The following is a 15,138-nucleotide window of genomic DNA, read 5'->3' as shown; positions in this document are numbered from 1 at the left end:
CATTCGTCGTCATGTAATCGTTTTTACGCAGAATCTAGCAGTAAAGGTCCGGTTCCAATTGTTTAGGGATTTGAAAATGCTGGTTAAATTTCTAACTCGTTGATGACAAATCTTTCTTTCTTTTGTTTCTAGGAGTCCATGGCGTTTGTCATCTTAAAATTTGCTAGATACGAGACCGAGCTTCGGCTCGGATGGCACAGGCTCACTGTGTGCATCCTGCCCACCATGGTTTGAACCGGGTGCTTGACATGTCTATCGTCTATGGAGCCATGTTGGTGCTAGGGAGCGGTGATCTCTAGAAGGGCGTGATATTTGATCAAGGGTGTAATTTTTTGATCCGTGTGTAGTTGTAGGTCTAGTAATGCACATGTAGTGTGTGTGGGGTGTGCGTAGTGTGAGCATGTGTTTGTGCATAAATAGATGCTAGAGGCTTCAAAAAAAATGCTAGATACTATTATGAAATTATGATCATTTGTTGTAAGATAGTATAACATTTATTTTATTGATTTCTTATGTTGAGATTTAGGAAGATGTTCTTTTTGCCCTTTATTCATCCTTTTTTTCTTATTTTTTCCATGTTGCTGTCGCTCCACTTAGTTATGTTGCTAGAGCCTTTTATTTGTGAGCCTTTATAAAATATCCAATTCCTTTCTGCACCACTAAAAACGTTTGATGGACTGTAGCGATATTATTTTAAACATTTTTGTCCTCCATGCTATTTCTATCCGATTTGGTTCTAATAGTGTGAAACTAGTGTGAAAAGTCAAAAATACTATTAAGTCTAAATATATCATTAATTTTTTTAGCATATTAACAACTTTAAAGGGAAAAACTCAAAACTAGAAAGTTGTAGACCCATCAAGGCCTACATTTTTTATATAAAAACTATCTTCATTTAATTTCATACAAGAAAAGATATGATTTGATATGATTAATGTCTACAAAAATCGTAATATGAAATATAATGTGTTTAAGTTAATTTTTAATCCCAACAGTAACTAGTTATGTGCATTAAATATAACCTAATAATTGCACTTAGAACCTATTGTTTTTTTCGAAAGGCGGCAAAGAAATTTGCCGGATTTTTATTAGACAGGCAAAAAGAAAAAATAATAATAAAACTACAAGTTTACAAGGACGGGCCATGCTCGCCACCACTTTGACCCTTAGGCTAGCTACCCTACTTTGTGCTCTATTCGAAAAGAAAAAATAAAGACAATCAAACACCACTTGTGGAGCAGAAAAGAATAAATTAGAAGAAGAAAAGACAAGTCTATTGCTGTTGTGTCTAATTTGATTTGCACATAAGGTCTAGTCGCCAACTGATATTGCTCCACTTCTTCCTTGCATAAGAGGTCCACTTCCCTTGGTTTGTAGGCTCTTGTTCTGAAAAATTCTTCTATTTCTTTCTTTCCATATGCTCCACTACAAATAGATAATAACATCATCAAATATTTCCCATTGTTCTTAGCGATCTTAGCATGGCACCTACACCAATAATTATGCAGATATCCATTCGATCCGACCGTGTCAAACGCTTCCAAACCAAACTATTGTTTTAGAAATGACCAAACCTGTTTTGTGAAGGCACAGTCCTTGCATAGGTGAGTGAGAGTTTTAGGATTGTTCCCGCATAACTTACATATTGGATCATTTGGCCAGTGCCGTTTCATCAAATTGTTAGCTGTTAGGATCTTCTTATGGAGCAAAGTCCATGCAAAAAATCTGCATTTAGCTTCTGCCTTTGCTCTCCATATTGGCATAATTTTCAGCTTACTGAGTGTCCCTTAGAACTGGATACGGTAAGCACTTTTTGTTGTATATTCTCCATCTGTTGTCCAGCGCCAAACTATGGTATCCTCCCTGCTGTCATTTAACTGTATCTGTTGTGCAACTTTCCAAAGTAAGATGTACTCCTGTAACTCTATCGGCGTGAGCACTAGACTGATGTGTGTCATCCATTTATTATCCTGCAAGGCTTTCTGGACCGTGATAGTTTTCCTTTTAGCTTTATTGAACAGCGTCGGTGCCATGTTTTTGAGAGTTCTCCCATGTGCCCAAGATGATGTCCGGAACTTGGCAAATTTATCATCTCCGATCGTTACCACCGTGGATGCAGCAAAAAGGTCTTTGTCTCTACTGTCACAAGGTAGCTCAAGTCTGTTCCAGGCTTGATCCTTCTGTCGCCACTGAAACCAAAGCCATCGTAACCTTAGCGCACATGCAAAACAATTAGACCTTGTTTGAATGTAGTCGGATTCACATCAATCCACATGTGTTGAGGTGGATTGGTGTAGAACTTGAACTCAATTCCATCCCAATCCACACCAACACACATGGATTGAAGTGAATCCGACAACATCCAAACAAAGCCTTAGGCCTTGTTTGGATGTAGTCGGATTCGCATCAATCCACATGTGTTGGGGTGGATTGGAGTGGAACTTGAACTAAATTCCACCCCAATCCACTCCAACACATGTGGATTGAGGTGAATACGACAACATCCAAGCAAGGCCTTAAGGTCTAAAATCCTCAGACCTCCTCTCACTTTGGGAAGACAAGTCGTCGGCCAGTTGACAATGGAGTGCCCCATACACTTTATCTGGCGTTTCTCCTCTCCAGAGGAAACTTCGTCGTAACCTATCAATCCTTTTTATCAGTCATTTTTGTTCGGGGAACATGGTCATGTGGTAGATTGGTTGAGCTGAGAGCACTGTTTTAACAAGGGTTTCCCTCCCCGCTGTGGACAATAACCTGCCTTTCCACCCTGGTAGTCTAGCCCCAATCTTGTCTATCAATGGTTGAACTTCTACTCTACGCAACTTCCTAATATGAAGAGACAGGCCTAGATATTTCCCCAGGAATTTTCCAACCTTTTCTAGAAAATTTGCAGCAGTTAGGTGACTGTGTTGTCCTCCATCCTGATAGGGAAAATTTCTGTCTTGGAGATGTTGATTTTGAGGCCTGAGCAATTTCCAAAAAAGGTTAAAATCTTGTAAAGATGTTCAAGCTCTTGGTTGCTCGGGTCTACAAAGATTGCCGCATCGTCCGCATAGAGTGAGCAGCATAGGTTAGCTGCCTTTGACAATATCGGTTTCAGGATGCCTCTGTTTGCTGCAACTTCAATGATGTGTTGTAATGGATCAATAGCTAGGATGAATAAAAGAGGTGATAGTGGGTCCCCTTGCCTTAGTCCCCTGGTATGCCTAACCTCCATTATCGGTTGGCCATTGATCCATACCCTGGAGGTTGAAGTTCCCAATATGGATGCAATCCAATTTCTCCATATTCTACTGAATCCCAAATTCTCAAGAACATCCAAAAGGAAACTCCACCCTATCGAGTCAAAGGCCTGCTAGATATCTAGCTTTATGAAGAGAGCCGGTCTCTTTCTCTTATGCAAGAGCTGAATCACCCTTAGCGCATAAATGAAGCTGTCATGAATACACCTCTTCTTGGAACCTGTTGTAAGTAAGTTGATGTCTGGGCGTGGTCCTCCGACACTGCAACCACGGAATCTGAAGAAAATCCTGTGTGTTAGAGAGGACTCTGCATTTGCCGCTGGTCCATTGTCGTCCTTGGTTGCTCTGCACCTTCACAGTTCACACATGACACGACACACGTGTATGAATGAATTATCGAGCTCATTGGTTGTAGAAATGGAAACGCAAACGTAAATAAAATTGAACTGAAAATGTTACCAACAAATTTGAACTAGCTGGCCTCTATGCTTTGCGTTAGGGGTGCAAAGGGGTAACCTTTAGGTGCACCTCCAAACCTCTTTAGTTCAAATATTTGTACTACTTCTTAATTTTTTTGGAGAAGTAGTATAAATATTTGAACTAAAGAGGTTTAGAGGTGCACCTAATCATCACTCATTTGCACCCCTACTTTGCGTTACTCAAACAGCTCGTATGAATTATGAGTGCTCCATCATCCATTTCCGGAGCTCCCTTTTGCTGAGATGACGAGCTAATAGGCCCGTGTGTGCAAAAGTAAGGAAGAAGCGAGGGTTCTCCAACGGGGAGCTAACTTTTGGACTCCCCATGTGTGTGTGTGTGTATATATATATATATATATATATATATATATATATATATAATCAATTGTCCTCCGTTTAAAGAAAGAGAACAGGGAGAGCTAAGATTATATACATATATATTCTCCATACCTTTAAAAAAAGTCATTTAGAACAGTTACATAGTCTTAAAGTCTAACTTTGACTCTTATTTTTATAAAAAATATTTATTAAAAAATGGTATATGTATATTTTTATAAAAATATTTTTTAAGATAAATCTATTCATATGGTTTTCATATTTTCAAACTCAACAACTTAAAAATTATTTATGTCCAATATTTAACCTAAATTTTATCCAAAACGATTTTGTTTACAGGTATTGAGGGAGTATATATAATAATAAAAGATCCAAGGCGCAAAGTTTTTTTTCTTTTTTGTTTGAATTGAACTTTGAAGGGTGCAATCATGCCACTCACGTTGGCATTAATCACGGCCGTGCGATCCGCGTGAACGGAGGTGCAGAGAAGATCCTTACTTGTGTCAGCGTGTGCATGCATCGTCGCAAGCACTGCAGTACTATACCCCGTATATGGCATGGCTATATATATCTATATATAATCCAAATTCAATTCCCTACCTTGGGTTTCAATTCCTCCTGCAGAACAAACAGACCCCAGCGTGTGTTGCGAGTAGTTGAAATTGAACCTAATTTGAATATACTATTACTAAATTGCTAGAAAAATGTGCCCTTGGTAACTCCGTTCGTCGACAAACAAACTTATCATTTGTCAGGACCAAGCGTATTGAAATCTCAAATCAGCATCTTCATGTTTCCACGGCTGTACTGGGCCTCTTGGCCCAATTCTTTATTTGATCTGATGAACAGAGTAGTATAGCCAAAAGAAACAGTTGATGACCTCGGTCCGTGCTTTGACGGACAAACCACTGCCTAGGCCTTTGTTTACTTCCACCCCAAAATTCAAAAAAACTTAAGATTTTTCGTCACATCGAATTTTTAAATGCATGCATGAAGTATTAAATATAGACGTAAATAAAAACTGATTGCACAGTTTGGTCGAAATTTACGAGACGAATCTTTTGAGTATAATTAGTTCACGGTTGGACAATAATTACCACAAATAAACGAAAGTGCTACAGTGTTGTGAAATTTTTTTCCTTCAAAAATTAAACACGGCCTAGATCAGTGTGGGAATTCCAAGAAAACAGTGACAGGTGAACCTGAAACCGATCCATTTTCACGTTTCAAAAAAGTTTAATGAACGCCTTGTATCGATGCTGTAGACCATGGTGTATATATTAAGAACTTCTTATGGTTTCAGAATTCATAGGCGTGTAAAACCAAAGGTTTAGAAGAAACAGGTGCAGGGTGGAGTTTTTGAAACATAAAAATGCTATAAAGTTTTAGTGATATTATGGTTTTCAAAAAACTTATATATAGTAATACAATTGCGGTTCAGAAAGATGCAATTATAGATTAGTGCTCAATAAATTTTGTGAACTTTTGTTTTAAGATGATTCAAAATTTTGCACTTAGTGGTTAGGTTTGTTATTTATTTTAGAATTTAGTGTCTCTATTCTTTTGATGCGGTAGGCAACGTGTCCACACTAAGGCTCTTGTGGTGACGTTATCAATCTCTAGATTTATCGGTTTAACTCAGTCTTTTAAAGGTGCTATAAGGGATAGGGTGGTTCATAGAGGTAAGTGTACGCTTATGTATATGAGCGTCTGCATATGTACGTTCATATGAGTGAGTATACGCTTGTATATATAAGCATCTGCGTCGATATTGGGTCTCATAAAAAATATTTTAAATTTAACTAAAAATTTATATAAAAAGACATTAATTCTTATCATATTAAATAAGTATAATTAGATTTATCATATAATATATTTTTATAGTGTATCTATTTAGAGTCTATCTTTTGTAAACTTAAGTTAGTTTGAATATGATCAAACCTATAATTATATTTGTTCTAGGATGGACGTGGTACATTTTCCTGAGGGAAAGCACAATAATTTATTTTGGTAATTGGTTATGTGTGCAGACAATCTTATTTCATTCAGACTCAAACCATAACCAATATTTTGGAACCTAACTTGACAACTAGTATGACAAAAAAGAGACATTTTTAAAAAAGGAAAGTAATTATTTTGATCTCTCAACTCTCGTCTAAGGCTCAATTTCATCCTTGAATTTTTTAAATGGTTATTTTAGTTCTCAAAATTTACTTTTATATTTAGTTTTATCCTAGAACTATTGAAGTAATCATTTCGATTCTTCAAGTTTGTACTTTGGGCTCAATTTTATTCATGTACTATGAAAGTTCAAAGACTACAATAAAATACACTTAATAGTTCGTGGCTGAAGTTGAGCTACAAGTGCAAAGTTTGAGGACTAAAGCGGAGTGTAGAAGTAAAGTTTCTCCTTTTGAATACAGTAATTTCACAAGACATTGAGTCGGTTCATTTTTTATAATGGCAACACACAAAACGGGAAATTCTCGTTCGTTCCGAAGGGGGTCTCGGCGGGATGAAACTAAACTTTGAACGGTAATTGTGAGACCAAACTGGCTATTTGGCCATATAGAAAAACTAGAGGCCTTTTAACCTTGGAGATTTTACCCGGTTGATTGTTCTTTAAAAAAGAGATTCATTTCTGCTGCATTATATTCTGTGTGTGTCAGCCGACAAACTGTACTGTGGTGCAGAGGGAACACAGCACACGGAGCAAGAAGCGCCTGTGACAGCAGGGGGTGGGGCAAAGATTTTAAATCCGCCGGCCGCGTGCTGTTCCGAATCACCGTCTCCTCCGGCATTCACTGCCCGATGGCGATGGATGTAGGTTCCACCTCCAAAGGCGCCTCCTTTTTCGACCCCTTTTGGCTTCTTGATGCCTTTCTAGGACTAGGACCAGTTTGAACTGTTCGTTCCCCCCCTCTTTCCCGTGCGCGCTGCAGGTTCGTCGATCCCACCCGACGGCCTCCGTGATTGCCGGTGAGTTCTTCTTCCCCCTTTTTTTTCTTCCAAGCGAGCACGTTTTAGATCTTGGAGGGGGTGGCGGAATGCTGCTGTAGTGCTGTGTGCTCCAGCTCCTGGTTCCTGGGGATTGATTGATTCTTGCATGGTTAGCGGCTGCAAATTTGATTTGCAATGCGTTCGTCGGCCATTCCTCTCAAAGTATTTCAGATTCCTTCTTTTCATCTAACTTTCATTTCATTCCGTCCCTCTTCCTGGTGCCGTTTTTCGTTCTTCTTTTAGGAAACTGAGTATCGATTCCCCCCCTTCCCTTTGCATATTGAGAAATAAATTGTATACGAAATCATTTCCCCTCTCTTTGGCATCAAATCCTTTCTATGCTTTTAAACTGTTGATGACCATCCAATTTGGCATCAGATAAAATGGCATGCACTTTCCTTCACCATCTCTTTATAATTCCTTTTCTTAAAAGATCCAAAATAATTTCTCTATATTACCTGAGAATTTACTGTAACATAATGTACATAACCTTTGGTAAGGTCTGCCTGATTCTATGTTTCCACAAAAATCGGTCCACATATCTGCACACTATAGGGTCTGACTCTGCAATCTTCCTGTTCTTACCTGTAGATGGCTAAAACAATGCTATACATTTTGTAGAATGAATTATGTAAGATATCAACATTGCAATCTAGTTTCCTCTTGGTACCAGACTGTAGTTTTTTTTTTGTGTCTAATCATGTGCGCTTACTTTGTGTTCTTGATATGCATTCCTTCCCATGTTGCAGCTTGAGCATGCTGCTTCCGAAGCTGAAATTGTGTTCACTGCTTTACACCAATTTTTTACGTTCTTAAGATAAGATGCATCAACTCTGTGTCTTTGTAATCTGCACCTATTTTAAATTGTAGAACACTTCAAAATTGTTTGCAGTGAACATACCTCAGTTCTTTTCCAGAATGGTGATGTCATTTAATATTTTACTATTTTGCTCTCTGTTAGACAAAGACAAGTCAGCGTCTTTCCAGACTGGAGATGGGGACTATGGTTGGAGGGTGTGTTGGCCCAAGTGAGCTTCACTTGAGGAAGGAACTTACTGCTTTGCAAAAGGCACGCTGCTTGCAGGACCCTGATACTTGCTCAACATGGAGATCACCTTTGAGTTCTAGGTCACTGGTGGCAACTTCAAGGATTACATGCAACGGTGGGATTTCTAGTAATTTAGCGCCAAAGCTCAATGAGTCATCTTGTGAGCCTCCAAACACTGATAAGAAACGAAGAAAGGTTTATCTCTACAATTGGAGGCAGAATTCTTGTAAATCTAGTGAAAGTGGAATGAAGATAGATGAGGATGTTAAGCAACCATCTGGTGAGCTAAGCCTGGACAGTCCATGCAAATCTAATGGGGTAAACTCCAAAGGTGATGCATATCTGGGTCCTCCAGCCAGCATCTACAATGTTCAGAGTTCAACATCATGTACTCCTGTCAAAAGAATAGCTAGAAGGAGAAAGGGTGTTTTGTCCAGAAAAGGAGCAGCTGTCTCGAAGTTGTCAGATCTTCAGGCTAACTCCGGTGAGCAATCTGAGGATACTGAGAATTGCAACTCAGAGACTCTGGAGATATTTCAAAGGGGCTACTTCTATCGCCCTACATCTCCGCTATTTGCTGCATGTGGATGTGTCAGCTCTTCAAATCCCTCAAAACTACTGAAAATAGGTAGAAGAGAGGGATCTTCCTTTTCTTGCACACCTGTTTCTACTAGCACCTATTACAGGCACGTAAGAAGGAACACCAGCACTGTTGGTTCTTGGGATGCTAGGACTGCTACTTCTTTTGACGGTGATGAGTCTAACCAATCAGCAGTTCTGAGAAGTCAGAGGTCGCATGTGCCTTGCTATGCATCAAAGAGGAGAAAACATCGAGGATCTGAAGGAAGTAATTATTCTCCTTCACTATCTGCTATACTTCGAAGAAAAGGTAGCAGCCTAATATGTGGGAGTCAGACAATGCATAAGAAGAAGAGATCATTTGGTTCAATGAAATGGGCACATTCAAAAAAGTCTGCTCAGGGAATGCCACTTTTGGGTAATAGCTGTGATTTTGGTTCTTCATCATTTGATTCATCAAGTGATGAACTCTCAACCAATATAGGGGAGCTTGATATGGAAGCTTCAAGCCGGTTAGATCGGAAAAGATGGTCAAGCTGCAAAAGCCAGGATGCAATGGATCTATCTGTTCGTAGTGCTGATCTGGCCGAGTCAGACCCAAGAAGCTTGAGCCAAAAATATAGACCAAGGGCATTCCCTGAAATTGTTGGTCAAAACATTGCAGCCCAATCACTTAGTAATGCTATAGCAAGGGAAAGGATAGCTCCTGCCTATCTTTTTCAAGGTCCTCGTGGAACAGGAAAAACATCGACTGCAAGGATATTTTCAGCAGCTCTAAATTGCCTTACTACTGGAGATAACAAACCCTGTGGGGTATGTAATCAGTGCACTGACTTCTTCAGTGGAAAAGGTACCAATCTAAAAGAAGTTGATGCAAGTAACAGAAAGAGTATAAGCATAATTAAGCACTTACTGGAAAATTTGCCGCCATCTGCACCTTTGTCCCGGTATAAGGTGTTTGTTGTTGATGAATGCCACATGACACCTTCCAAATTGTGGTCAGCATTTATGAAGTTTCTTGATGAACCATTTCCTCGTGTTGTGTTCATATTTATTACAATTGATCCTGACAACCTACCTCGAGCAGTTGTATCACGTTGCCAGAAGTATGTGTTCTCTAAGATCAAAGATATTGACACTGTGTGCCGATTGAGGAAAATTTGTGTCAAGGAAAATCTTGATGTTGAGCTAGCAGCTTTGGATTTGATAGCTCTGAATTCAGATGGCTCACTACGAGATGCAGAAACAATGTTAGATCAACTGAGTTTGTTAGGGAAAAAGATAACTCCCTCACTCGTCAACGATCTGGTAAATTTCTTGCTATGATCAGTTAATTCTTTTAATGACAAATATTGCTTTGCATAACATGAAAATGAAAGTTGCTCTCGGATCTGTATTGCATTTTTTCCTTCAATCTCTGACTTAGTTGACTATTTATGTATTTTATATCCATGGATTCTGATTTCCACCAGTGAATTCAGCACGTTTTGGTGTACTATTATTTTTTTTTCCAAAACACATGTACGTAGTGCACATAAAGTGAAGTAAGCTGGTAAAAATTCAGTGTCAAAGTTATCCTAGATGTTATAAGAAAGAAAAATAGATAAGTACTCAATCTGAGGTTAATATTGTCACCGATCATATATTTGCGCCTTTGTCATCTTAACCTTGTCTCTCAATGAAAGCATGTGCTTCTGAAATTGTACACGGTAAAACTAAGACATGATGCTAAGTCGTCCTTTGGGGGAGTTGAAATGTTGTTCAGTTTCTGCATGACTGCACAAGTAACGGCCACGCTACACACTAAATTTCTTCGCTTCTTTATTTTAGAATGACTTTTGAGCGAGATATCAGTTATTATATCCAGATAATGACTGCAAATTTCATTTTAAAGGTTGGTGTTGTCTCGGAAGAGAAATTGCTTGATCTTCTGGAGATAGCTATGTCAGGAGACACGGCTGAGACAGTGAAAAGATCCAGAGAGCTGATGGATTCTGGCACTGATCCAATGGCATTAATGTCTCAGTTAGCTGGGCTCATCATGGACATCATTGCTGGCACGTACAAATTGGCTGATGTTGCTTGTTGTAATGGCTCAGCAGTTGGTGGTCGAAGTTGTGAGTACACTCAACCATACCTTATTGTTCTGTTGGTGTTTTAAGCTCATTCATTCTTTGTTTCTTCCTCCCCATCTTTATCTTTTCTTATCATAAATATCATTGCTTCCATGCTTTATTTTGTATCACAAAAATTACTGTCGTATTAGGCTATTAGCAGTCATACTAGATGATTGATGGAAGTAATTTCAAAACATTTTGTTTAGATTAACAAAAATGACTCTGGTTCATTCATCCGTATGACAAAATCACATAAGTGTGTTTTAGTATTTTTTCATGTAGTCACATGCCTGTGAAGCAGGCAAAGTCACTGACAAATTGCACATTTGAAGGCAGCCTTGCCTTGTTTTTTAAGCAATGAGCCAATGAGGCTGATTTGAACCTCTCCCTTCATTAGTCTACAGGATCTATCTGCTAATGGCTTTGTTTATGCTCTGTAGTAACGGAAGCAGAGTTAGAAAGATTACAACAAGCATTGAAGATTCTTTCTGATGCTGAAAAGCAGATAAGGCTTTCAAGTGAGCGCCCCACGTGGTTTACTGCTGCTCTACTACAACTTGGATGTGGTCATAGTTCAGATATGAACCAACAAAAATGCAGTACTCAAGAACACCATAAACTAACCAATGATGCTATGTCTGAGATAGCAAGGGAATCCTCCAGCAGAGCTGTTTCTCATTCATTATCTGCCTTTGGCATTTCTAAGAGAACAATTGACACCAAAACAGTTAGTGTGCACTCGAGTCCTCAGGTCATTGCCTCACATTCATCCCAGTTGAGACTGAATGACAACTTGGTTTATGGAGAGTGTAGGTCTGTTGATAGACTTCCACTCAATTTTAATCAACTGAACGACAACTGTTCCCAGCAAATGGCCCTGGTAAATGGAATCTCAGATAGCCTTGCCCAGGTTTGGATAAGATGCATTGAGAACTGCCACTCGAAGACATTACAGCAGCTACTTATTGACCATGGGAAACTAGTATCAATCAGGCAATTAGAGGGTAAACATGTCTTATGTTTTTCACTTTTTCTTGCTATCAACATGGAATGTCTTTAAGTGGGTTACTTATCATTTATCACTTGCTGTCACTAAGATGCTCATACTTCTTTGGCTGAAAGCAAAATACGTGGTCCTATTTGATTAGTCTTTTTTTGTATGTTTTTTAATACACTTAAGATTTCATCTTCAGACATGTGATTCTAGTCTGAAAGAAGTATGTCAATGGTATCCACAAAGGTTGAAATAAATGCATCTTTCAAAGTTGAAATTGAATTGAATTCTCCATATGGCCCAGTATTTTAAATGGTTGGCTACCTATTCTCTGTTATTGAGTTATAATCTTCATTTTCATATTTGTCAGGCCATGCGATTGCTTTCATTGCATTTGAGGACTGTAGCATAAAATCTAGAGCTCAAAGATTTTTGAGTAGCATTACCAATTCAATTGAGACAGTACTGAAATGCAATGTGGAAGTCAAAATTGGTCCACTAGCGGAATTGATGGACGGAGAAATAACATTAGAGGCTGGTCCTAATGTAAGAAGATACGAGTCTGATTTCCTGAGTTGCTCATCAAACAGTGACCGACTAAAGGGAACTTTGGATTCAAGGAGAAGCTTTGATCATCCTGATGAAGTAAAGAAAGAACTGGAGACGTACAGAAATACTGCATCTGCTGATGAAAGGTTGCGTTCGAAAGTTCCCATCCAGACTTCAAAAGAATCAACAAATGATGAACAGCGACTGGAAAGTGCATGGCTCCAGGTTTCTGATAAGCACACACCAGGTCTGATGAATCAGGAAAGACACGATCAACATCAGGTTCTGTCTCAATTTGTTGGCAACCAATACCAAAGGAAGTCCTCAATGTCCCTAGTTGTGCCCTCAAGCCATGCAGATGAGGATCTTGCTCATGAGATAGAAGCTCTGAAGATAGTTGACAGTTATGGTTCTCAGAAGCGCCAGAGTGGAAAAAGTGAAAATGGCTTTGCCATTTCACCAAGCAGAATGCACAAAAAGGATGAGATGGTTGATTGCGACAGAGAGAGCGTGTAAGTCCTAACCTATGTGTTTTGATTACATGCTCTCATTTGAGCCTTTATCCTGACGTTCAAAATTTAAAACACATATAATCATTCAATACAGCTAGGACATTGATTAACATGCAAATTTGTCATTATAGTCAAATTAATTGGAGACGACTTGATTTGTTGTTATGACATGGTGCATCTGAATGTTGAAATTGAGCAATACTAACCTTTAGAATTTATGACATGTCCTCGACATATTACATTTTTATGACATGTCATTCTTTTTGCAATTCTGTATGGCCTCTGAAATTCACCATGCTTACCATGTCTAATTCACAGATGCTCTGAGATTGGAAAATCAGGATGTCATGGCCTTTTCCCTTGTTGGAAAACTCAAAGACAAAAGGGAGTAAAGGTAAATGTCAAATGCTCTTATCTTTTGCACTGGCACTGGCATCAAACATCAGGCATGCAACCTGACACTTGTTTGTAATGCAGACGAAGAGGCAGATGCGGGTGAAATCTTCTTAGTCTGGTAGAGCTGTTTAACATGCCGAATTGCCAATGATGATGTAGCGAAGCCTAGGAATAAAATACGTGTTTGAAATGGTTCTTGTTTTGCAAAATGACACGTTGTTTCAGAAGACAAGGACATTTGAAACTACTACCATATTCACTTCAGCATGCTTCCAGCCTGAAATTCAACTTTGATGGCCGCATATTTTTGGCCTTCATGGGGCAGGATTTTGGTGCAATAACTATCTGCGACAACTTCAGGGACGGAGGACAATTTCTCCAGCAATCAGCTGCACGTGTAATCTTGATTTTGTATTTATATGTCACCCTAGCAAAGTTATTATGTGCTAGCAAAGTTATTATGTGCCCCTAGCAAAGTTATTATGTGCCCCTTGTTATCTTCGGGCAAAAAGAAATAGAATGCATTTACTGACATTTGGATTATAATGTTCTTATTTTGTATACGTGTCCAACGAGGAAATCACATGAATGACATTGATCAATATAGACTTAGGTTACCAAATCTGTCTGCTCTTCTGTACTAATATGATCAAAAATATGATCCTGTGTTCGTATTACTGGTATGCTTCACTCTGGGTATGTTTTGCTCCAAAGTTTCTTCTTATTCCAGTCTGACAAATCTGACCCTATTCTATGATATACTTAAGCTGTTCAACAATCTGGAGATAACGATTATCCTTTTATCCAACTAACCCTTTTTGGTGGTGCCAGTCAGCTTGGGACAAGGCCATAATAATGACCTAGAGATTTCAAACACTCACTGTATTTCCAGAATTTATAAATCTGGCAAAAAGAATAGTAAAAAAAATGAAGAGATGCCCACCAGCCAACCCCTACACGGGGTTGAAACCGCAGGGTCTCTCGTTTTGTTTCCACAGAACTACAACTCAAAGTCACTACTACCTCGAAGTCGCTTGTGACTAAATGACTAATAGATTCCTTTTGTATTCATTTTTATATATTTGAGACCTAAGTGAATTCAAATAATTTTTTTTGAATTGTAAAGTCTCAGATCTTTTCGAGTACTAAAACTTTAGTTTAGGTCATTTCTTCACCTAAGGTCATTTAAAAAGTTCAAAGAATATGAATTTCAAAACCATTAATCTTAAACTGGGCCCTAAATGTTTTCAAATGAGAAAATCATCAACTATAAAGCATCTTTTCGAGTATTATGGTTTATGTGATTTCTCAATTCGAGGTGCTTAATTCTTTCCAAAAAATGAATTTTAAAAATCTGAAAACTTAAAATGATAAATTTATAACTTTTCCAAATTAAGCCAGATAATGATAAATGTTATATTAAAATTATCATACATACTACAACTTTGTTGTTGATGACTTTTCCAATTAAAATCATTATGCCCCGAAATTTAAGCTTTCATAATTTGAATTCCGATATTTTAAAACTTTTCAAATGATCTCAATGCAAATGGAGCAACAACATAAACCAAATTTGTAGTACTACAAGGGATTTGCAACATTGTAGTTGACTACCTTTCCATTTTAAATTAATTAGGGTTCGAAAATTCTGTTTTAGAGGTAGGCCAAATTACGAACCGCCTTGGTTTAGCTTGTCTGTCACACAAGGTATTTGTAGAGGTGTCTCGAACGTATTGCCTCTATGGATGACTCGCTCCAAATCGAGCACATCATTGTGAAGGAAAAAAAAAGGATAAAAGAAAATACGATCCTACCGTGGGGCGTGGGCAACCACCGCGCGCGTGACACAAGTGGCGTTCAGTCCGAACGAGCAACCACCAATAATC

The 15,138-nt window shown here is 38.5% G+C and overlaps 1 protein-coding gene across 2 annotated transcripts; it reads left to right on the top strand.

Annotated features, from left to right (window-relative positions):
- Positions 6,756 to 13,876, top strand: LOC8084190 (protein STICHEL). 2 transcript variants are annotated; one of them, XM_021446680.1, is made up of 7 exons: positions 6,756 to 7,036; positions 8,019 to 9,992; positions 10,579 to 10,801; positions 11,242 to 11,805; positions 12,166 to 12,856; positions 13,175 to 13,250; positions 13,334 to 13,876. In XM_021446680.1, the coding sequence occupies exons 2-7, from the start codon at positions 8,052 to 8,054 to the stop codon at positions 13,364 to 13,366; spliced, it is 3,528 nt and encodes a 1,175-aa protein (XP_021302355.1). In that variant the 5' UTR covers positions 6,756 to 7,036; positions 8,019 to 8,051; the 3' UTR covers positions 13,367 to 13,876. The 2 variants fall into 2 exon arrangements, with proteins under 2 accessions (XP_021302355.1, XP_021302354.1); XM_021446679.1 differs by lacking the exon at positions 6,756 to 7,036 and adding an exon at positions 7,067 to 7,219.

Source organism: Sorghum bicolor, chromosome 8 (genome assembly GCF_000003195.3).
Source record: "Sorghum bicolor cultivar BTx623 chromosome 8, Sorghum_bicolor_NCBIv3, whole genome shotgun sequence".
Lineage (NCBI taxonomy): Eukaryota > Viridiplantae > Streptophyta > Magnoliopsida > Poales > Poaceae > Sorghum > Sorghum bicolor.
This window is presented reverse-complemented; position numbering and strand designations above follow the sequence as displayed.

Coding starts and splice junctions, on each gene's coding strand:
- LOC8084190 (XM_021446679.1), top strand. CDS start 7,193: ATGCGTTCGTCGGCCATTCCTCTCAAA. Junction 9,993..10,578: donor CCTCACTCGTCAACGATCTG/GTAAATTTCTTG, acceptor TTCATTTTAAAG/GTTGGTGTTGTCTCGGAAGA. Junction 12,857..13,174: donor GATTGCGACAGAGAGAGCGT/GTAAGTCCTAAC, acceptor TCTAATTCACAG/ATGCTCTGAGATTGGAAAAT.